Raw genomic sequence first — 23,579 nt, forward strand, 5'->3', positions numbered from 1 at the left:
ACTAGAAGTCGTCTTTTCCATGTTACCAGTTCTTTACCTTAGGTAATGTGCTTTTAAAATACTGATGCACCTGAGCCCTCAGATGTGATCAGTGAAATCCAACAGGTAGCGCCTCTCCCATCAAGGACCCCCCACACAGCAGTGGCAGCAGCAACACTTGCTCTGGGCAGCACTGCCTGTGAATTTCCCTGGGAGGGCAAGCTGTGCCCTGCTGGAATTGGAAGGGCATGCCTGGGCGGCAGTTATCTGCACTGAGAGGAAGGCTATCTTTTTTCTCTGGGAAGTTAGGTCCTTCTGCCAACAGCCATGGCTGGGGGCATCTGCTGTAGGAAGGAGAGCTGCTCTGGTGTGATGGTGCAGTGCTCTGGCACCTTTGTGGGAAAGGAAGGCCATCAGGCAATTCCTCTCAGCCTCCCCTCTTCTCCAGCTCATCAGCATCGCAAGTTGTTGTCAATCCTGATGCCCCCAAGATCATGGGCTGCTCTGAGGCAATGGAGAGAATAAGGCTTAAAAGATTATACCAATGTTTGCTCCTCATGCTCCTCTTCCGTTTCCCATATTTGAATCTGTTCCTTTCATTCAGCTGCACTAGTTGCTGAAGAAGCCTCTCAGAGGCTATTACCTTTGGGCAGGAAACAAAAGAGGGACCAAACCACCTGGTGTCTGACTGAGGCTTTTCCAGGTTGATGTGTTAGCTGGGGGCAGCACCATGTTACAGCTCAGTAAAACCAATGTTTATGACAGAATAAAAGCCATAAAGTATTTTGGGGTTTAGAAGATGTCTTTGGGAAAAGGCATAAATGTTACTGTACTGAACTCAGTAAATATTTTGGCACTGATTTAGTTGGGGCTTTTTTCATTATTTAGTCTAATTTTTTTTTTTACTCTCTTCCTCTAAGAGAGTGAAGGCATGTACTTTGCAGAGGAGATTTTTACTTATGACGAGAATGTGAATCTTGAATCATATTAACCTATGTTTAACATGAAATTTTAGACCCTTGCTTGAAGGCAAAAATGTGGCAGTATTACGTTAGCTTTTAAAACAAAACACAATTAATGCAAATAATAACTTATAACTGCTTAATGTAAATGAGATTTTCTTACAATTATTTCTTGTTATTTTTAGCACATCAGGTCCACCCATTTGGCCAGGAAGCACCTTTTTCAAGAGAAACGGAGCCCTTCTACAAGGTAGGTGATGGATACGACACATTGGAGTAACAGTTCTACATAAAAACAAGCCTTTTACAAATTGCACCCCTTTCGTATTGTTCAGTGGGCAAGAATTTTTGGTTTCCTTTTGTCTCCTTTATTGCACATCTGATGCCTTGAAAATGATGATTTATTGCATACAGTGAGTGTAGTCTGTGAAAGTGGCTCCTTTTCTTCCTTTCTTGGATTATTAATTTGCTTATTTTAGAATGTGGCAAAGAATTTTTTTTCCCCCCTTCCCTTTGTGTGGCTAAAGAATACCCAGAAGGGAATCTTCTAGGAACATTGCTTTTTAGCTCTGTGATTGAATCAAGGTTGTTCTTTGAAAGAGATCCTTTCTTTTGCTTCCTAATTAGGCTGATAGCAAAATGTACCCAAAGGTAGGTAGCAGCGTCGTATTGGGGCAAACTGGCTGAGTATTTGTCTCAAGAAACCTACCATATTTAATGCCATTTGTATTTATAGAGGAGTATTAAATCTCTTATTTCCATTGGATGGACCATATAAACAGAAGCTATATGACTGCGGTTTTGATAGGTGAAGATTTTCAGTCCACCTTACTACACTTTTAAATCACTATTCACCGCTGAGTGTGTTCATATTTCTGCCATTAGGTGCATCAAACTACCACTGCTCTTAGTGGAAGTGTTTTGGAAATACAGAAGGCTCTTTCCCCAGTCTGCATGCATTTGTTTGTGATGCAAAAGTAACTTACGCCATTTAGAATGATTTATGGTCTTCGCAAGTATTTGTCCATGAAGTGTGTCAGTCTTGTGTTTATTCTTATGATGCTAAGAGTTTTCTGGCCTTTTTCATGGCAGAAAATGCTATATAATGTCCTGGAACATTTATCCAAATCACCTAGAATGGAGCATTACAATAAGAATCACAAGCAAATATTTGGCAGTGTTGCTCAACTTCCACCCACCAGAGTAATCCAGCATCTGTAGTTTACCCAAGAGGATTTTTCAGCTGACTCCTTGCACATATTGAAGAATTTGCATAATTCTATTATCTAACATTTATGCTGAGTTTCAAGCAAATTTTAAACTCATTAAAGCATTCAGATTCATTTCTTAATACTAGGAGGTGGTGATATAAATTATAGAGGTTGTCAGCTCTTGGCTTTCAGTCTTAGGACAGATCTGCAATCTTTATAGTCCTTGCTAATGGGCAAAAATAGGTTGGTTCTATTTATTTTTAAAAAAACACACCACTGTTGTGAATATGCTTGATTTTTTTTTTTCAGTTGTTGAACAATTCTGGCTTTAAAGGTGTACCTGCACATACACAGACTTTGTAGTTTGAGTTCCTAAAAGGTAAACTATCCTATCAAGTCTGTGCAGCACAAATGTTTTTTACCTCTTCTTATCATGCAAGATATCCAGGAATTCAGAACAACTGTTTGATAGTCCTTCTTATCTCAGTGGTTGCTTAAAGCCTTTTCCCAATAAAGAATGGTACACTGTTCTCTACTCTCTTCTTTGCCCTCTTCTGCTTTCCAAATTGGGAAAAGAAAACCCTAAAGGCCCAAAACTTTTCAGCATATTAAAGCAATAGAGAAAGAGAGAGAGATGACTGCCTTTTCAAGCAGCTAGCAAAGCCTAACAGATCTTTAATGGAGTTGGCATTCTGCATTGCCATTTCAAGTGGAAAACCTAACCAATTTGAGCTCTAATATGCACAATGCAGCTGGGGTTGGAAGGATGAGAAGTGTGTAAAGAAAAACCTCATTAAAGTAGTCTTTTAACACTTCCTGGATTTAACTTTAAAACAAGAAAGTAACTCAACCAAGCCTTTCTGTCTTTCTGTCTATAATTTTCTTCCCTCAATGAGTACTTTAATGTGCAGGTTTCAGCAGGTTGTGTGAAAATAGCACGTCTACTTCTTTCCTACTTCTGACTGTCTTTTTCCAGAAGACTTGGCTACACTAGTAGTAGGTGCAAGAGGCATAGTATGAAGGAGCAGAGAGGTTTGTTGAGTAGTGCTATACATGACCATCTTAAGTCTTTTTTTTTCCAGTGCTTATATCCATCTTAATGCAAACATGAGGATGAAATTTCGAATCAGTTATCAGTTTCAAGTTACAGTACTGCCTTTTGATTGGGAAAAGTTTGGTAAACAAAGGGATGTGAAGATATTTTTACTTGATAAATACTTTGTTACATTTGAAAAGAATGTTCAGGGTGTGTTACAGATGACAATACAGAGTCATTCTGAAATTTTAATAAAGTTGATACTCACATGCACTTGTCACACTGCATTTCTTCTGAGTTACTAAGGCAAATGCTCTTCTTCTGGACTGCGGGATGAAGAGAAAAAAATTCTACAATGTAAGTAGTAACTTCTTTAGCCAAGAAAGAATTGTAGATGCTCATGCTTTCCATTTATAATATACCTGAACTATTTGGCTAAGTAACCCTAACCACTTTAAAGCATTTAATGTATCTCTCCAGAGAAAATGACCAAGAAACAAATTATCTGTGTACCTCGGAGAAAGGGAAGCTAAAATTCATTCTAGCTGTTATGTCCTTAATGTATTCAACTTTCCTTTTTGGCTGTCTTTGCTTGTACTTTGCTGAAGAATGTTGAACAAAATATTTGTGGTGTTTTCTTTTTGCTTATGTTCTTATTAGATAGGAGATGTCTACAGCCATTTCTTTTTTTCAGAATCATGGTACTGGTGTTCCAAGCATTAATTCTGTAATCAAAGAAACTAACAATAAATTTAGTTTTTGTGTTGAGTAAGTCACCTGCTCAGGTGCTCTTTGAAATTTTGAGCTACTTCTACTAGGTGAAGATTGCACCTTACATCCTTGCGCTCTTTGGTCTTATCATGAAGTCCTATGAAGAGCTTGAAATAGGTAGGACCTTCAGCCTTACTAGACTTGTATACCTTCTCTCAGAACTTACTGATACATCTGTGAAGGTTGCTTCTTGTAGCCTTCAGGATTCACAGATACAACAGATTTATACTCTTACTGTTTTGCTTTTTCAGGTTTCTTTTTCAGGTTTTGTAACTTTGTTACTGTACATGTTGTGGTTTTGTTTCAGTCACGGCTTAATTTTTTCAAACCTGCATGGAGAGCCTTTGTTCCCACTTCATTTTTATTCTCAGCTGTCAAAGCAGTTCCATTTTTATTTAATAAAAAGTATGACAGGAAAACATCTTTGTGGTGGAAAAGATCTAGACGTAGTCTAAACTCTTCAGAAACTTGTGCTGGGTAAGATAGATGGGCACATAATCACATTAAGACCTTGAAAAGTAATGCATTGTGTTCAGATAAGGTCAGCTTCCTTACCTCTCTTTTTATCTTGGGTATTAAGCTCATATTAGGGTAGGATGCAGTTTCTCACAGATAATGGGTAATAGTAAAACTATTATGCTCTCAATGTATCGAACATTCTTGCTGAATAAATTAAAAATACATCTTCAAATTAACTTTTAGTAGCAGTTGTGTAAATTCCAGCTGCTGTGTGCCACATAACCAGATTGTAGAGGGGTTTGGGTTTTTTTTTAAAGGTAAAATTTTCCTTTTGAAGTAACACCCTGCCCCCAATCTACCACACCCTCTTAGTAGGCTTATTTACCCTCACACTTCAGTGAAGTAAATGCAACATATTGCTGTGCCTTCTTGAATCATATTTGTTCTGTTCTGAGTTGCATGGAAGCATGTGTAGAAGGTACTTGTGGGTGTAATTACAGCTGGAACAAAACCAGCTCCATACAGTGAAACAGCGATCTCCATCTGCTGTTGCTGCTGCAGTGGGTGTTGAAACAAGAGTGCAAGACCTTCAAGAGTTACCCCAGAAGATTTGGGAGCCCTGTGACTAGGCAGTGGCTGACATAAAGCAATGCCTCCCCTCTTATTTACAGCAAGTACACATCTGCAAGGCTTAATGCCATTCTTTGGTAAGCTTTCTGAGTTTCTAGACTGGCAGAAGGAGGCCTTCGTGGTAGCACAGGTAGTGATTCTTCATCATCCAGGTAAGGAAAGTGAACCTGGGTAATCCAGTCCCTATTGCTGTTACAGCTGAAAAAAGAGACGGTCCTCATCACTGTGTCTAGATGGTCCTCCATAGAGTTGCTGCTTCCAGCTGTTCCCGACCAGCTGGAGATACATCCATGATCCTTGCCATGCTATCTGCTTTCCTGTGTGAACAAGGTCCTCTACTTCCTCTTCTGACATTCAGTAAAATTTAAATCTGCTGTCTGTAGATGTTAAATCAAAGATAGGAGCTCTTGCTCCAGAGATCCTGCATACCTGGACTCATACTTGTGAACAGGATTCATCAGTCAGTGAACTGAGTTCATGGCTTTTTGTTGAAGCTGTGTTTCTCTTTTAATTAGAATGGAAAAAAAGATTGGCAAAAATCACATCCCGTTCACAGGACAAAGGAGAGAAGGTGTGAGGAGCTGCATGTGGCCTCTGGTCCCTCGTGGCTGAGAAATCTTGAGAAAGGAGGGATTGTCATCCCCAGACCTCACAAGCTGCCGTGCTCTCTCTCTACCATCGGCTGCAGAGCAAGCAGTAGCATGTTTACATGAGAATAACTTGGCCTCTTTTCCTCTGGGGAGGAACTGTGTAAGACATTTCTGTCTCAGACTGATGTTTCCAGCAGACCATAGATGATCTGACTTGGTCCAGCTGCCACTAGCTGTCACTGCCTGCAAGGAGCTCTGTCAGCAAAGATTCGGAAGACACCGTCTTCACAGGGTCAGGTGTCCAGCATGAGACAGTGACTCCACAGTTCATTGCAGAGTGGAAATGGAAACTCAGGTCGCTGCTGCCACATCAACATTTGATGCCATCAATCTAAAATTGTGGCTTTCATGTTTAGAGTACTGACATCTGATATCTGACCATAATGCGAGACTTTTAGGAGATTGCCAGAGCACATGGATCAGTTTATTCTTGGTTGAGAATGGTGATTTATTTAATACAGCAAGAAAATTGCGTCCCTAACTCAGAACGTTTATTTTGTACAAATACAAGCAGACTAGACCTGAAAAGTCCTACATAAAAAGATGGGAAGCAAACTCTTTTATGAATACGTGCACACATTTGTACAGAGATGTTTTCCTTTTCTAATAAGCTTGAGAATCCTTGAAATGACCAAATAGGCCATTAATCCATTGTCTGCTGAGCAGTTGTAAGAACTTCATTGAGCAGATTTTGGACTTGACATTTTCAGGTGTTAGCTATTAGTAGAAGCACTTGCAGAGGTGGAAGTAAACCACTGGGGAGGAGGCAAAAATTCTCTCTTAAAAAGTAAGATGTCTACCCTGCATTTTTATGTAATAGTGATAGTAGCAGAAAAATACAACAGCAGCAGGGACCAGGTTTTTTTTTAAAACAAGTATTGCCCATACCAGCTACTCAGTCTTCTCTCTGGGAAGGTTTGGGAGGAGTTGTTACCTTCAGGATGGAAGTTGACAACAAAGTTACAAAATTGCCTATGTGCATACATCCACACATATTTTCTCTCTAATAGTGTGGAAGGATAGGGAGGTTTGTCAGTGCTGGCCAACAAATACAATAGGGCCCCAGCAGGCAAGGTGGACTTCTTTCTTCTGGTGGAAATTCAGTTCATCTGCTCTTGCCACTGCTTGAGAAAGACAGGTACAAATCCTGGGCATGTGGGGCAGAGATGCAGCCTATCCTGGAAAAGGAGGTGCTCATGAGGGTGAGGAGAGGAAGAGCAAAGAGCAGGGGAGACATGAAAAATCAGAGGATTCAGTAAGTCTAACATACATTTAACTTTCAGGATTGCATGTCTTACACCTCAGAAGAAAACTGAACTTGGAGAGAAATGCTGTTTTCTTCTGCTGCCTACACGTGCAAACAAAAGGCAGTATGGCAAGGTAGCATGTATGATACAGATAATTTAATATTATATAATACTTAAATGATGACTATAAGAAGAAGGACCAAAAAGAGTGCAAGGCAGTCCAGCCTTAGGACTGGTAGACTTAGGTGCTGTGATCTGTAACACAGCCTTGGGCAAAACCCTTATGCTCAGGCCAAAACAAACGCTTGCTTCACAACATGTATTTGGGTCTCTCACCTTCCCTGTGAATCTAAATACTTTGTTGGCTTTGGGTTATAATGCCTTGGGTTTCTGCTCTCTGAAATGAGAGTAATAATTGTTCTTCTCACTGTCAGAGCTGTTAGTCTGTAAAATGCTGGCTCTGTATCATATTCCAGTGCTCCACTAATAGGAGAACTGAGGGAACCTAAACTGTAAAGGAACAGTGCTGCTTGTTAGCTTTTGCAGGGAGGTGCAGTTTAGATTTTGGTGGGTATTTTTTTCTCCTTGAAGTTTCAATTAAGCTCCATACTTTGAGAAGTACGCTTGGAAATTGTCTTCATAAACGACTGATTTGTGTGGAGAACGGGAGGGGTTGAATGTCCAGTTTAGTTATCTTCATGAGAAGAATGCAGAACCTTTTGATTGCACCATGTCTTCTCTTCAAATTTTGCTTTTTGCAACTTCCAGTTCCACCCTCTTTGAAACTGTGGGGGCAATCATGTTCTGTGTTTGCTGGTGTCTTGGCTTTGCTCAACCTATTGAATTAACAGCAAAGCTGCTATATCTCCTTAACAATAAATCAGTTCTTATTCACACTGCATTATTATTTAAATTATGGGGGTTTCCTCCTCTTTTCCCTCCCCCCCTTGAAGGGTACCTTACAGTCTCTTCAGGAGCTTCTTTTCAGGAAGATGATTCACATGGTGCTTCCATAGAGACCAAATATTTGAGTAATTTATTTATTATTAGCATTCAATGTGTTTGCAGCAGTGTTATTGAAGAAGTAAAATTAAGTCTGAAGGCTTGTGCAGCATGTCCCTAAGGGAGTAATTTGAACAACAGAGCTCTCCTTTGTTTGGGAAAGTGGGTAAAACCCTTGTGGGGCTGCTGGGATCTTGAGGGTGCTGATAAGGGCTTGTGTTTGTTAGAGGATTTTAAAATGGCATTAACGCTGTGCATTCAATGAAAAAATCTCATTGAGAAACAGCATTTTGCATTGATTCATACAGAAGTAGTTACACTGGCATGACAGTTTCAGCTCTGTGTTCTGTGTAGGACATTTGTGTATACGGTGCTATATGTGCTATATCCACAGATCAGTTGCACAGTATGTTTATGGGGGTTTTATTTCTATTTTTCTAGCTGAGTGTTTTAAGACAATGGCAAAAGCTGTATTTTAGTAAGTGCCTGACATGTGGTCCTGTTAACATTGATGTTAGAGGCATTAGTAAGCAGATGTATCTGCTGGCTGTTTATATTCCTCATGACCAAAATGTCTGAGCTACCTTTGGCCTCTAAAGTTGAGAAGGAAGAAAACCGGACTGCAGCAGATAGATCACGTTGCAGAGTGCAGGAAGATAAGTTAAATTCCTACTGTGTTTAAACTCTGCGATTTATGGTTTAGATCTGCATAGATGTCTTTGCTATCTTTACAGATAACTTTGCATATTTTGTAACAGTCGCATGTCGTGACGTTTGAAATTATTACTTCTTAGTGACTCAAGATGAAGTTTACTGGCTTTGTTTACTTTCCTTGACAACTGGGGAGTGTGGGTGTGTGCTGCAAGGCAAGTCCTTCCACAGTGCTAACCTTGGGCAGAGGATAGGATACATCTGTATGTACCTGGCTGTCCAACCTTCTGTATCAGCTGCTGTGTGAGCTGGAACAGTAAAACAGCACTTCACAGTACACATCAAAGATAAAATAACTGCTGCTGCAAGTCCCTGCATTGCTGGCTTGGCTGCCTCAATAACTATCATAGTGCAGGAAGGAAGAGGGAAGCTACCCAAAGCATGGAGCAGGTGAGAAGCTGGGTGGTCCTTTCCCAGACAGAGTTCAATGCTGAAGTAATCTACAAGTACTGTTGCTCCTAGGATGATGCTAAATGGCTTCAGATATGTTCTTAGCTACTTTTCAGGTTGGTCCTGCAGGTTATGTGGCTGTGGCTTTGAGATTTGAACACTGAAATCTACTTCCTTTAAATTACCAGCAGCTGATCTCAGCTTTTTTAGGAAAAGTATTTTCTGTGACTGGCCCTTTTGTAGGCATTGGCACAGCTGGTTTTATCCAGAGATACTGTCCATTCCCACTCCCGCCCCCTGCAAAACACACATATGGGACTTAGAAACTAACTGTGCTGCCCTTGGGTTTCAGTTGGGTGAAGGAAGATGTAGACTAGATACAGCAAAAGAAATGTCAAATTCCATGCAGAATTCCACCAATGTTTTCCTTTCCCTTCCTGCAGCTCTAATCTTCTTAGAGCATGAGGGTTATTCCACCTGTGCTGAGGGTCTCTGGATGCCTGGCAGCACGGTGGGAGCATCTCTTTGAGGGGCCATCATGTAGCTAGACATGATCACTGCAGATGCAGAGACAAGTCTGACAGCAGCCAGTGTCAAAACTTTTCTGTAGATGGAATTTGGAGCCAGGCCACCTCTGGCTAGGATGGGACATAGAGTGGAAAATGTCAGTGGCCTATGACAGGGACCTAGTGTGCCACCAGTTAGATGCCATTTTACAGCAGCAGTTCTCTGAAAAAGGTCATGGTTAGAAACTAGCAGTAAGATTTGCATGGTAACTTGAAAAATGGTAGAGCATACAAAGATTTATTTTCCATAACTGTGAAATTACTGTCATTATTGCCTCAAAATCTCTGGGCTGATGAGCTGCAACATATGCTCCATGCTGAGAGCCTGTGAATGTTTGGCATTCCTAAAATGTGAAGGTGGCTGATATTAGAAGTAATCTTGGCTTTCATACTTCTAGAGTCTGTTTGAGAGCACAGCTACAAGAGAGGCATAAGCATGTGCTTTACATGGAGATTACTAAAATAAGAACACTATTGCAGTTGTGTTGCTATGATCAGTTTTTAGTAATGTGCAAATGTTACCAAGTTGAGCTGTTCTTAACTACGTGCTGGGTTTCTTGAGACAGACCTGTATTGAGAAAATTTAAAACGGAAGCTCTGGGGGTTTTTAAGATGCTCTTTTGCTATGACCTGCTTGTGCGATGGACCATTAGATGTTTTGTAATTCCTGGGAAAGCCAAAACTTCATAACTAGTGAAAAATAGTGAAGATAATGAAGTACGTTCATGTCCTGTGGGGTTTTTTATATGCTACTTGTGTTGGATGTTGTTCGTGGTTAACATTGGCAATAATTTTTTCTCTCTAACATGCTAAGAATTTCTCTCCACTGATCAGAGCAGATCCGTGTGCTGCTGGTTAAAGATTGGTATGTTCTTGTTTGTATAAAAGACACTTTTTATAATGTCTAGAAAAAACGGCAAATTAATGCAAATGACATATTACTAAGAGAACTTACTTTTGTTTGAACAGTTTGGAAAAGTAGGGACTTTCTTAAAATGGAAGGGTGGGCAGTGGCTTGCACATTTCACTGCATTATTTAAGATAAAAGTGAAGAAAATCTGTTGGTATTAGACATTGGAATAAATCATACCACTAGAAATTTTTCAGTTGTACACTTGAGAGTATGCAGAGCTCTAGCATGGCCAAGTTTGCTCTTAAAACTGTGAATGCAGCACTTGATTTTCCTGCACTTTGTATCAGACTCAAAAGTGAACTGATACTTCAAGAGGGAAGGAAGCAGGATTGTTTTCATTTATCAATAAAAGTGCAGTATGTTCAGAAACCCCAAAAACAAGGCTAGGGGTCCTTTCGGGGTACATAGTGCTTTATGCTACTGGTTTCATGCTACTTGAGGTGCATCTGCCAAGGCAGTAGACTGTGAACATGAAAATTATTCATACAGCACTTATTCCTTACATCCCTCCTGCTTTGTGAGGGGAAATAAGTTGCATCCAAATTCTGAAGGATGAGCTTGTACAAATAGTCCTCTCTAATCAGCAGAATGGGATAAACTCTCGCTTTCTTAAAGGTGGTCTTTGGGAAGAGTCCATAAGACTTTAAGGCTGGTAAAAGAATTTTTAATTCCAACCACAAAATAACAAAGAAAACAGGATTTTCCTTTAAAGTATTTTAGGATAACCTCCATCAATTTAGACATACCATTACAGAATCCTTGAATTCATCTTACATGAATCTCTCAGTGCTGTTTCTCTTTAAAAGTCGAAGTTTCACAATACTTGCAATAGCATACAGTAAAGGTAATAAATTCTCTTTCTCTCTCACAGTATTTATTTCTGCATCTAGCCCATCAGTCTGCTCTGTAGTGCATGAGAAGGATAAGGTGAAATTCAAATCAAAATTCTTCATACGGTAATGGGAAATTCCAGTCCTGGCTTTTACACATATGCACAATTTGAATGAAAATACTAAGAAGACTTCCTGCACATCTTTCATTTTCACATTTCTACAATACATCCTAGCTTTGAAGCTTTTGCACTTTATTTATTTGTGCAGATATATACATTGTTATAAAATAGGATGTGCTGCTTTGTGAACTGCATATTGGATTTCAGCACTCAGTTTCTGGTACTAATATATGAATTTGTTTCTGCTGAGAAACATGAACAAAAGGTTGTTTCTTCTGGAGAGGCAAACATAAAATAACTAAGTCCAGACCACCTGATCAGCTGTATGTGACAAGTGTCTGTGCTTGTGTGTATATTTAAATAAATGCATTTAAATATAAATATGTGTAGCTGTCTAATAAATTGAACATGTACAAAGAAACACACAGTTATGTATGAAAATACCGCTTTTTTGTGCTAGAAATTTGGTGCATCTGCCCTGTTCTCAAAGTCTGAAACTCATCCGTGGAGATAAAATTACTTTTAAATAGGTTCTAGTGCTTTTCTGGGATATCTGAATATTACCATTCTTGTTCGGAAATGTTTTCTGCGTCTTCCAAATGCTAGGCTTAAGATACCAATACAGAAAAATGCTATGTTTTACTAGTGGGTTTTGGTGATGAGTACTGTCCTTCCCACAACATGTTTTATCTCTCCCTTTCCCCTCTATTTTTTCTCTAGAAATATTTTCTTCTCTATAGCATTTTGTGTTTCTGTCAGTCTGCGCATTCTATCTTTTGGAGCAAATTTGAAGCTGTTCCCTTAATGATTTTTCTGTCGCTCTCCTCTTCAAGCAGTTCTAGTTTTTATTACTGCAGTTGACATTGCTAATGCTTAAAGCAGTTTTGAGTTAAAATACATTAGATGCATTGTAAGTTTGTGTCAGTGGAGGGTAGTGGTGGTGTTTAAAATAAATTAGTTTAATCTTACACTACCATGAGTTCATGTTGACTTGCCCCCCCCACACACACCCCCAAAATTTCCCTGGATGTTTTACATCAATAACAGTGTACTCTATTACCAAACAAAGATAGGTTTCTCTATGTGTCTTAGTTAAAAGGCACCTTGTTTGCTTTGTGATATCCAGAGAGGTCAAGCTATGCTTCTGGACCTGTCTCTTGCAAACTTTGCTGTAGGGGCTGCTGAAAGAGATTCTGTTGTTCCTTGCCTTGATTACACTAATAAACCACAAGCATAACTAAGTCTCCATTTTCAAACATCCTCATATGATTTAGCGCTTTAAAAGCATAAAACAGCAAATGGTGCCCAAATGCATCATCAGTTAAAAATTGGATAATTTTATTTGTTTGTTTCTCTGGGCTGTCATCAGTGTCTGAGGAGTTCTGTCTATTTGATTTTGCTTTTTGGCTTTTTCAGGTAGCTCCTTTCACTGTGTCTCTAGCTTAGCTGCTCCTTTAAATGGGTTATAGTATCTTGCACAAGTAAGCTGTTCCTTTCCTTTGGAAATGAAGCCGGTGTAGTATTGGTAACAAAATGAAACTGGAAGAATGTGAACTGGTGCCTGAGTAAAGGTTTAGCACAGCAGGTATGGAGTACATCACTGACACTTGTTTTTAGTGCCTTGGGTGGCATTAATCGCTGGCAAGGCAACCTGTGTATGACGTGAGGGCTTGGAGTGCAGATTTGTACAGAAAGGCAAGAGAAGTAGCTTGACACAGTCTGTTCGAATTGCTACTCAAAATAACCTCAAACCCTTAATTTTCCTCATGGCATCTGTTGAACTGCTTAATACGGTAGAAATGAGAGAGGGCAGAATTGGATGGGGACAGAACCTAGCAAGCACACGTACTGCAAGGTCACGAGTCCCTGGCTTTTCTGTTCAGTCACGATGGGGCTAGCAGAGCTCCGATTACTTCTGAAGAACAGGATCCAAATTTACTGGAAGATGTCTGAAATGAATCCTTCTGAAATTTTGTTACTAGGATTAGTAGTTACTCTCCTGCCAAAGTTGCAGATGCATATAGGTCAGTGGCGTTGTGATTTATTTTGTAAACATTGCATGGTTTGACTGCTATCTTTAGAGATGCTCCCTCTGCCTACATGTAAATGTTCTTCTTGAAGAGTGACATGTTAAACTCTTGCCAGGTAGCCATTAATTTCCACTCCTGGGATGAGAGTGAGCAAAGATTGTGAAACAAACGTTGCTGAGTTTTTCACTGATTTTTTACCTTCTCTGTGATTAACTGCAACAGCAAATCTTAAATATTTATTTTGCAAGAGAGGGAAAATGAAATGTAAAGGTCAAGAATGAGATGTGCTAGTACACATGACTACTTAACAGCTGTTTAGCAATCCACAGATTGAGTAAAATAGTTTAAGATGATAATAGTGAGCTACTAGTCTAACTAAAGTCATTTATCTTCTTTTATTTTTTTTTAGAGATGTGGCAGTACTCTGAGCAGGGCAATATTTTCCACTGAAGATGTAAAATAATAATAAAAAACGTGTCTTAGATCTATTACCTGAAAACAGATTCTAAAGTATACGGTTCCTCTAGATGTTTTATTCAGCTGGTAAACCTCTTTTATAAGCTGAAATTCTTCTCCAGGTAATATCCTAGAGGAGTGTGCTCTGTAAGCCTGACAGGGGAGGGACAGCTTTATAGACCGGCAACAATACGTGAAGAATCTTAAAACTGCTTCTTGGAACAGCCTGTAACCTGCAATTAGGGGCACATCCAAGTGTTGCAGTGGCTGGCCAAGGGTCCCAAGAGAGGAGAGAAGCTGTGACCTTCAGCAGTTCCTGCTGCTTGTCTGTCACCATGGAAAACTCTGGTTTGAAAATTACTATCCATGATTTAATTTTGAACTCTCAACTCAACCTGAGCAACTGTGTCTGTAAATGTGTAGTACCCCACCACACTTCACATGTTTCAGATTCCTTAATTATATTGTCCCTGCCCATGGCAGGAGGGTTGGAACTAGATGATCCTTGTGGTCCCTTCCAACCCTGACTGATTCTATGATTACTTCACATATAATTTGATGAAACATAGAATATTCATATCAAAGGATGTGAATTATGTGAAGCAGTGGGCGGCAGCGGTAATTAGTGTCATGAGCCTCTGTTTGTATGCCTGTGCTAGTTAAACCAGTCACATGTGCTACTGTTTGGGACTGTCTGTTGTGTTGAAGTGCAACACCCAACACACTGGAGGCATTTTCTTACTAAAGGTATCTTTTTCTACACCTCATCTTTCCAGGTTTCTTTCATTTTGATTGTTTCTTAAGTATTTATTAACCAAAAATTAGGAAGCAAAATGCTGCCAAGTTTACATAGGAAACCTACAAGCTGAAGCCTGTAGAAGTTGTTCCCTGCAGGCGTGATATTCGGTCATTCAGAAGCAAAAAAAATCCTGTGTGATGAGTAGCTCCAGGTATGCAAACTGCATGCAGAGTAATAAACCAGGGATTCCCATTGTCCTCAGTGGTTGGAATGCAGGGGCTGCCTTTGGCCAGGAGACTGGCTGCTTAGGGCTCCTTGTTGGGAGCTGCAGTCAGCCTTCCAGAAGGTGGTGATACTCAGCTGACCTCAGTAAAGGAAAACAATTCCCACAGTTCATCTGGGCAACTACTGTTTTGAAAAGAGGCAATTGCAAAAGCAACATTGGGCCCTGTGAAAGGAGAAACCAGGTGACAAGAGCTAATTCGTATAAACTGTAGTTGGAATTGCAGGCATCTTTAGGAAGATCTCATTGCGTCAGACTCACCTGTCTGAGAATTTGTTTGTACATTCTTCTCTTCTTGATTTCCCTGACCTGGCAAGGAACAGTTTTATGTGTTTACAAAATGCTGAAGTTCAGGAAGGTTTTGACATGCTGTTCTTGTTACACCACAAAGATTGTTCCAGCTTTCACTGCACTGCTTCATGGTGGTGGTTTTACAAGTCTTATTTCTTCTTCACTTTCTGAACCCTATCCGGTTGCCTTTCAGACATAATTTATTCTGCCAACAAAGGTGGTTGTTAGCTACATTAATGAGCTACTGCTAGCAAATCGTCTACTATAAGTGGTGTATAGGCTGGAGAAAAAAATAGCAATTTACGTCTTTCCATGTGTGAAGTGGTTGTAAATTCCATTAGTACTTCCATGACCAGGGAGAGTGTCTTTTTATCTCTGATTATCTGTACAACTTCACTGTAAGCATAGCTGCTGTGTAAGATCTGGGCTAAGTTCCATGTGATAAACCCCAATGACACCTTCTGCTGTGTGATTCTGAACATTCACATGAACCCTCTGAAATTTCAGCCAGGAGACTAAAGATTTCTCAGGTGTTGTTGCTCAAGTGTCTGTACTGGCAGCTGGGACTGCACATACACATGCAGCTATCTCTGTCTGTACAGCTGTACATAAGCTGTACATAAGCAAGTATTTTCTGTTTAAAGTACTTGAATCACAGAGCACTCAAATTAAGCAGTTCATGCACTTTGGAATTGAAGAGGCTGCATTGGAGAAACTCTCCAACTGCAGCTGAATTAATGCTAACCAGGGCTTGAGGTTTGATGGAAATAGGAGTAGATGAGAGGCTGAGAAACGTGGCAGAGTTTCAGATTGCAAGGGTGAGGTGGCTGGGGAGCATTATCTTATCTAAATGGTAATTTCTGTTCTGTACATTAATTAAAACACATAGTGTACAAACTAGCATTTAGGAACTCTTTCAGAGGATCTTTTCCTAAGGGGACGCTTTGGAAGTAAATTGCAAGTTGTACATGCCTGCTTGGTGCAGCCTCCAAGATTGTACTGAAGCAAACAATCCAATTATTTGCCCTCTTCAAGCAATAGGGGTTTATATATGTTCATACTTTTGGGGAACCTGTTTTTTTTTTTTTTTTTGTTCTTACTAATGCATCTTGGGTATCCTCCTTATCATAGGAATTATTTTGGGTGGAAAAAACCTTTAAGATGGTCAAGTCCAACCATTAACCCAGCACTGCCAGGTCACCACTAAACCACGTCCCTACTAAACCACATCCTTAAGCACCACTTCTACACATCTTCTAAACTTCCTCCAGGGATTCTACCACTTCCATGGGCAGCCTGTTCCAACACCTGACAACCATTTCTCTGAAGTCCTTCCCGATAACCAACGCAAACCCCTCCTGGTGCAGCTTAAGGCTATTTCCTCTGGTCTTGTTGCTTATTACTTTGGAGAAGAGATAATACCCACCTCACTGCAACCTTCTTTCAGGTAGTTGTAGAATGTGATAAGCTTCCCCTCCGTCTCCTTTTCTCCAGGCTGAACAACCCCTGTTCCCTCATAAGGTTTTTGCTCCAGACCCCTAACCAGCTTTGTTGCCCTTCTTTGAACATGCTCCATCACCTCATTGTCCTTCTTTTAGTGAGAGGCCCAAAAATGAACCCACTACTCAGAATGCAGCCTCACCTGTGGTGAGTACAGGGACATAATCACTTCCTTAGTCCTACTGGCCACACTATTTCTCATCTGTTTCCTTCTGTCAAGAAAGGAACAAAACTATGTTTGTAGAGATTAACAGTGTGAGATGCAAGAATCTGTTTCAAGAATACTAGATTCATCAGTTTTAAAAGAAAATTTTTACCAGCAGTTAAGAATTTTTACTTGTTTCTTAATGGCTATTCATTATGAAGACTACTTAAACAATATTATCCAGGAACTCAGTTGTATGAGGTAAACCTGTTCTAGATGGATCTGATTATATATTTATTGTAAGTATAGCAACAATGTTCCCATTTAGTAATCAGAAGATATTTACATGGGAGGCATATTTTGATTATCTTGTCAGTTTTGCTTTCTTTCCCGTATTACGGTGCATTCATGACACCGATTTGTATGCATCCTTGCTTCTGTGTAACATCCTGTGTTCTATGTCTCAGGTGAAATGATCTCATGCACTGGCACAAGTACTCCTGATATTTTATTTGCTACTTTGCCTTCTTATGGAAAATATGCACATACTGTCTGAAATACCAAACCAAAACAATCCCCCTAAAAAATATTTCTCACTTGAAAAACTGTAGAATTTCTTGATTTCATAGTAATTGCAGTGACCTCAGGTACAGTAAATGATTAACAATGAAAGCCAAATAACAGTCTGCTTCTAGATTTAGAGGCAGGAATTTTGTTTTTATAGCTTTTGCAGAGGGACAAATACTTCATGTCATGGGAAAAAGAAATTGCAAATGCCCATGTGGAATCAAAAGGGATTTGAAAATGAAATGCAATCCTATGTGCCAAATACGAAATTGCATGTGGTTTGCCTGGGCATTCAGGAAAATCCACTGTCCTAATCTAATCCAAATAATTAGATTTTGGGTTAAGGTAGGCTACAGTCATCAAAATCAGAACAGGTAGAGATAATTTTTGTCCAGTCTGGACCCTCTTATTATGCTTGGCTTATTTTTCATCTTTATAAACTTCTGTATCTTTCTCTTCAATGATTAATCTTTTGCAGAGTGCAAAAGTTATTAAGGCTAGCAACAGACAAAAAGATAAATGCTGACCTTTCTAATTGGCTCTTGAAACCTGAAATATGTACCACTTGGAGCATTAATAATATTTGTGGAATGGTTTGTCATCCAAAGTATTTCTTGCTTCTTCATGAAGCCATGCTAACCTCAGATAAATAAGTATCTGCTGGTGCCTCCACTTAATGGATTTTTCTGCATCATCGTAGAAAGAAATCTTAACTTCCAAGTGATTGTCAGTAAACTTCAGTAGCCAAGCATACCTTACTGATGGTTCCTTTGCTTGCTTTGCTAAGTGTGATCATGGCTGGAAATAAATGATTCACTTCTTTATCTGAAGTCTTTGACACTAGGAATCAAGACTTAATCATTCTCTGCATTGATGGGTAGCAGAGCATAACGACTCTCTCAAGGCTGACAGGCTGATATTTTGTTCTTTGTTCGTGTTCTCTGGAGTTAGTGGAAAGGGCTATAAAACCTGTGATTCTTCACAATGAACTGGGGGTTTTCAAGCATAACTTGAAGATTCTCTTACCTATGTTAGTACTGAAGCTGAGGTGTCTGGTAGTACCCTGGAAAGCACAACGGTGTCACCACTGAGAACATGCTTGTTTTTACTGTGTTCTGCAGACTAGCTGGGATTAACTATTTGCATTGTACTGTATTACAGCAAATTTTATTAGCAGTGCAAATCTATAGTCTGTCCTCACAATAAGGACTCAGTAAATGTGATGAAATGTGTTCCATTTGTTGGAGTGTAGGTCTGTTAAAAGTGTCTGAAAAGAAAAGAATGCCGGAAAGTACTATGCTTTTACAAAGGGGCAGAAAAAAGACTAATGAGAAATTTAAAAGAAAAACAAAAGAAACAACCACCACCGAAAAAAACAAAACAAAACACCACAAAAGACCTTTCCTGTGGCTTTGTTGCTGTGATAAAAGTAGTGGGTTCCAGAGGCTTTTAAGTCTTTAAAACTGGCCTGACACGTGAAAGTGCAAACACCAAGCTAATCTTGAAGCACAAGTGAAATCACATTGTATTTGACTTTAAAAGGAATGGTAAAATGTGTCTTGCTGGGCCCCTGATGGATAAATGAACACTGATGTTTCAGAATCAAAGCAGCCCATGTAAATTCATCCTGAGGTGTTATGTAACAGCTGAGGGTTTTAGGAGAATTATGACGTAAAAGCCTGATGCTTATTTAATAAACTGATCATTAATTACAGTTAAACAGTTTACTTCTGGAATGAAATTAAGAATAGCTTTGCAGCTCTTTTCATTTTAATTGCAGCATCTGTTGTGAGCCTAAGATTCTCTTCCCTGACACAGTATATGCTGCATTGATGTTGTATGTGTCTTATTGGCTGGTAGTGTTTTAAAACAGATTGGTTGTTTATTTGGGGGGTAACACATGCCCACTTCAGGAGACACTTACCAGTTTGCTCTGGTCAAACAGCAGGAGCAAATTGTTGATCCACTTTGGGTTTGATTAGTTTCCTAGCCATGTTTTTCCCTTTTTTCCCATCTCTTTTCTACCACTTCCAATTAAATCATGTAATCGTAGAGAAAGGCACATGTCATTGTACCAGCATTACAAAAAGATGATTTAGTAGGAAATGTATGATTAAATTTGCTTAGAAGCACTGCTGTGGCAGGTGGATGGATCCATCAGTAACTAGCAAGATTTCTAAGCAAAAGCTTCAAATGAGGTGCCAACTACTTGAAGTTTGGGACCATCTCTCAGTTGTGTCTTATTGTGAGTCTGTAGTGTGCTGTAGCAGCCACTTCAACTTAGAAGTTTTTGCCCTGAAATGAAAAGACTCGTGCTCTCAAGATGTTTGAAGTTTTGAATTGTCTTCATTTCTGCAGCAGCCACTGACTGAAGAAAGAATGGGCTTATTCATATTTACACTTTCCAGGGGATGGATGTCCTGTCCTAGAAGGGAAATGGCAGAAACAAATGTATATGCTGTAGAGAAGGAAGAGTTAGTACCTGAGTTTCAAAGAAAATCACCCAATGACCCAAAGCACTTACATAGCAGATGATTGTAAAGAAAGTAGTATCCTGTTGAACTAAACCCAGAACATCTTACAATTTGCAACTACATTTCTTCCTGAAAATCTTTCTTTTCCAAGAATACTTAACTCCAGAGTTTGCAGAGAAGATCAAATCTTCTTGTCCAGAGGTATGAATAAAAATTTGGATTTCCTGAGAGGGTAAACAAATTCAAGATAATGATGCTTCAGTTTTGATAATTCCTGCAGTCATTTTTTCATGTGGCCAGTAGTGGAATAAAAGCAAACAGGATCCTCTTATTGGAGCCTGTGTTTTAAGGCAGTGTTCACAGCAAAGAGTGCTGGGTGTAATAGAAATGGTAATTTTTACCATTTCTTTTGGGGGGGAAAATCTAGTATTTCACACCCCCACCCCCACTGTTTTGTTGTGCTTAGTTTTGGGGGAATTCCTGACACACAGACATATTAATAAAGAAAAAGAGTTAGTACAAGATTTGCACTGTGACTATTTACAGTTAATACAGAGAACAGTGGTACCTTGTCTAATTACAGGTTTTAGTTGTTTCCCTTCTTTTATAAGAGACCTTCAGAGAGCAATGTATCAGCTGATAGAGCAGAATAAAATTTTTCACATACATAGGTACAAATCTAAAGACACCACTTTGTTGCCCACATGTGGAGTCCTGGTACCAGCCTGCACATCTGGTGCACACAGCGCAGAGTGTGATCACTGGTGGGCTACTCTGCAGGTGACAGAAATGATGTTCACCTATGTCACATGAAGAACACTGTTTGACCTCCGGAAGACTTCACCGAAGAGATTATCAACTGTGGTGTTCTCAGTGAAGGACATTTAAAATTTTTCCGTAAAGGCTTAGAGTGTGCTATGGGAATTAGTGGTGACAAGTCCCTTTTGTGTAGCCATAGTTCAAACAGGCAAAAAAGAGCTCATTCCAAAATACTTGCATAAACTGGGGGCTTTAAGCTTAATTAGGGTATGTATGTGGTAAAAGGGGGGGGGGGGAAGTTTCCACCTTATTTTAAATTATATTTGTGCAAATTTTATACATTAATTCCGTGTTTTACTCTGAACAGCAAGTTAGGAAGGAAATGGTATAGACTGAGTCTGAATTTTAAGTGTGAGCAGTGTTTAAAAAGCAATTAATGCAGAGGTGTACAGAGTGATAAATGGGCAGGGAAGCAAGCGAAATGATCTTGCTATAACAGTTTAATGTTCAAGAGATGTGGTAGGGAAGCGACTCATGCAGAGCCTGCATTTCTGCTGGGCTTTTGCACAGACAGATCCTGTGGCAGGGCAACATTTGTATGCAAGACTTCAGTAGCAGCTTTGACTTTCCCAGTGGCTTTACTTTGCCACAGTATCAATGAGTGTTTAATTACATAAATATCAGTTACTGAATAACTTTAATTATAAAAAGCTAAGATTTAATTGTGGTTTTGTAAGATGTGAGAGAAGTGAGACTTCTGTCTAACTTTTCCTCCTGGTGACTCATGGACTTTTACCCAGCACTGTGATGTATTTGTACGTTTTACACCTGGGGCACACATTCAAAAATAAATAGCCTGAAACTCTGAAGAAGTTGCAGCAATAGTCATGTTACCTAAGGGGCCTTTTGAGTGCTAATCAACTTTAAATACTTCTTTGTATGCAGTTCTCTTGTCTGTTCTGGTGTCTCTGACAGCTGGTCACGTTACTGGGGGCAACACGTGTACAGTAGGAGAACAGCCCCCTGTGGCTGTTACTTAGTTGGATCTTTCCAAGCAGGCATGTCCATTCCTTTCAGAAACAAGACAGAACCCAAAGTAGTAGAATTCGTGAAGTAAATTTAGGGAGATGCAATGGGTTATGAGTAATTACTTCAGTTTCTGTCTTTTAAAATGTTTATTTTGCCTGTAACCGAGAACTCCTCCCAAATGTTGGGCCCATTTTAATCCTTTCTTGTGTTCGGGGAACAGTGATTTACCAGAGCGAGAGACTGTAAGTTACAGTGCTGGTTCGATTTGACAAAAAATGGAAAATTGAATTTCTGTGCTGTTTTGAAAACTCATTTCTTTAAAGACCTTCCAGGTCTTTAAGCTTCTAACTCTTGTACATATAGTAAAAATGATACATATGCAAAGCAGCAATATTTGGAAATATCTAACTCTTTAAAGCATCGTGGCAATTTCTATATTTAGAAGTACATGTTTGTAAATAGTACAGCGCACTTTTTCTTACTTGATGGATAATGCTATATTTTGTTCTACAAGAAATGCAGAACTGCATCCACATGGTGACTCTGTGTTATGCTGAAGCAGTGTTCCCTCATCAAGCCTGAGTACCTGATGAGAACTGGCTTTGATCTGGTTTCTCAGGAGTGCAAGATGTTGCACACCAAGGTAGTTCTCTGGCACTGCTGCACTCTACTTGCCCCTGGTTTCATCTAAGGTGACATGGATGTGTTCCTGGCTAGCAGTGGGGCAAGATCCTGCCGCACTGGGACATGCAGTGCTGGGTGAGTGCCACCCTGGGGAGACTGCAACAGCATACACCAACTGTACCTGGGCAAGAAGGGGGAACTGGCAAATACTAGTGTATTATTTATCCTTACTAAAACTGGAAAATGTCTTAGCATTGTTACTGCTGAACGGCTTCATGTGGGTATGAATAAGACTGCGCTGCCTTGTGGGCAGTCAAAGGCTATTCAAACATCTGAGAGCACAGCAATAGTATCAGAACTAAGCAAAACTCTGTGCTATGGATTAGATCACACCTGTGATGGGAAGGTTTTTTTACTGGGAGGGACTGTTTATTCTGGCATACTGCTGCACACCTGCCCATGTTTGTGTGCACTGTTGGCTTTTTGCTGTCTCTCAACTGAAGGTACTCAGACCACTGTTTCTATTGCCAGAAACGGAGCACAAGTTTGAACCAAAATACTTTCTGGATTTGAAGTTCCAGCAGTCAGCCAAGGAGGACAGAAAAGTAATGCTATCAGTGGCAAAGCACTGAACAAGCAAGGGGAATAAATCTGGCTCTAGGGCTTAGGAAAGGATGTTACTGGGATTCCCTATGCATTTAGTTGCAGTGTTTTTTATTTTAGAAGCGGAGTGTCCATACCCGTTTATCCCTGCTCACCGCAGGGGCATTGGACAAGATGACTTTTGAGGGTCCTTTCCAACCCAGTGCATTCTGTATGATTCTATGATATGTAACCAGTTGTTATACTGTAGGCCACTTACTTTTGCGGTAATATTCAAGTACGTTTTAAGTGAGAATTTCTTCGTTCTAATTCATTTTAAATATAGACATAAAAGAATAGGTTTGGGGTTGTTATTTGCAAGACTTTGTTTCTTTAAAAATGGCTTATATCAGATGTGTTTTAAAATGTTTTGATTCATATTATCAGTTTGAAGTGCAGATCAAGTCAACATTGCAGCAGCCACCATGTATAGATGTATGAAGAGCATCTTTTTGTAAATACCAATCGATCTTTCTCTGAGTGTTTTATGGAATGTAACATAAAAGGTGTATTCCTTGCCAAAACTTCCTTTGTGCTGGGCTTCTCTCTAATGTAATTTCC

The 23,579-nt window shown here is 39.7% G+C and overlaps 1 protein-coding gene across 2 annotated transcripts in view; it reads left to right on the forward strand.

The window, feature by feature from the left end:
- FOXN3 (forkhead box N3) overlaps nt 1-23,579 on the forward strand; it is a 121,173-nt gene that overhangs the window by 51,398 nt on the left and 46,196 nt on the right. For both annotated transcript variants that reach the window (XM_054398494.1, XM_054398495.1), the window contains exon 3: nt 1,127-1,191. In XM_054398494.1, coding sequence (XP_054254469.1) covers nt 1,127-1,191 — 65 coding nt within the window. The remainder of the gene's footprint in view (nt 1-1,126; nt 1,192-23,579) is intronic.

Source organism: Indicator indicator, unplaced genomic scaffold (genome assembly GCF_027791375.1).
Source record: "Indicator indicator isolate 239-I01 unplaced genomic scaffold, UM_Iind_1.1 iindUn_scaffold_60, whole genome shotgun sequence".
In the NCBI taxonomy this organism is placed as follows: domain Eukaryota; kingdom Metazoa; phylum Chordata; class Aves; order Piciformes; family Indicatoridae; genus Indicator; species Indicator indicator.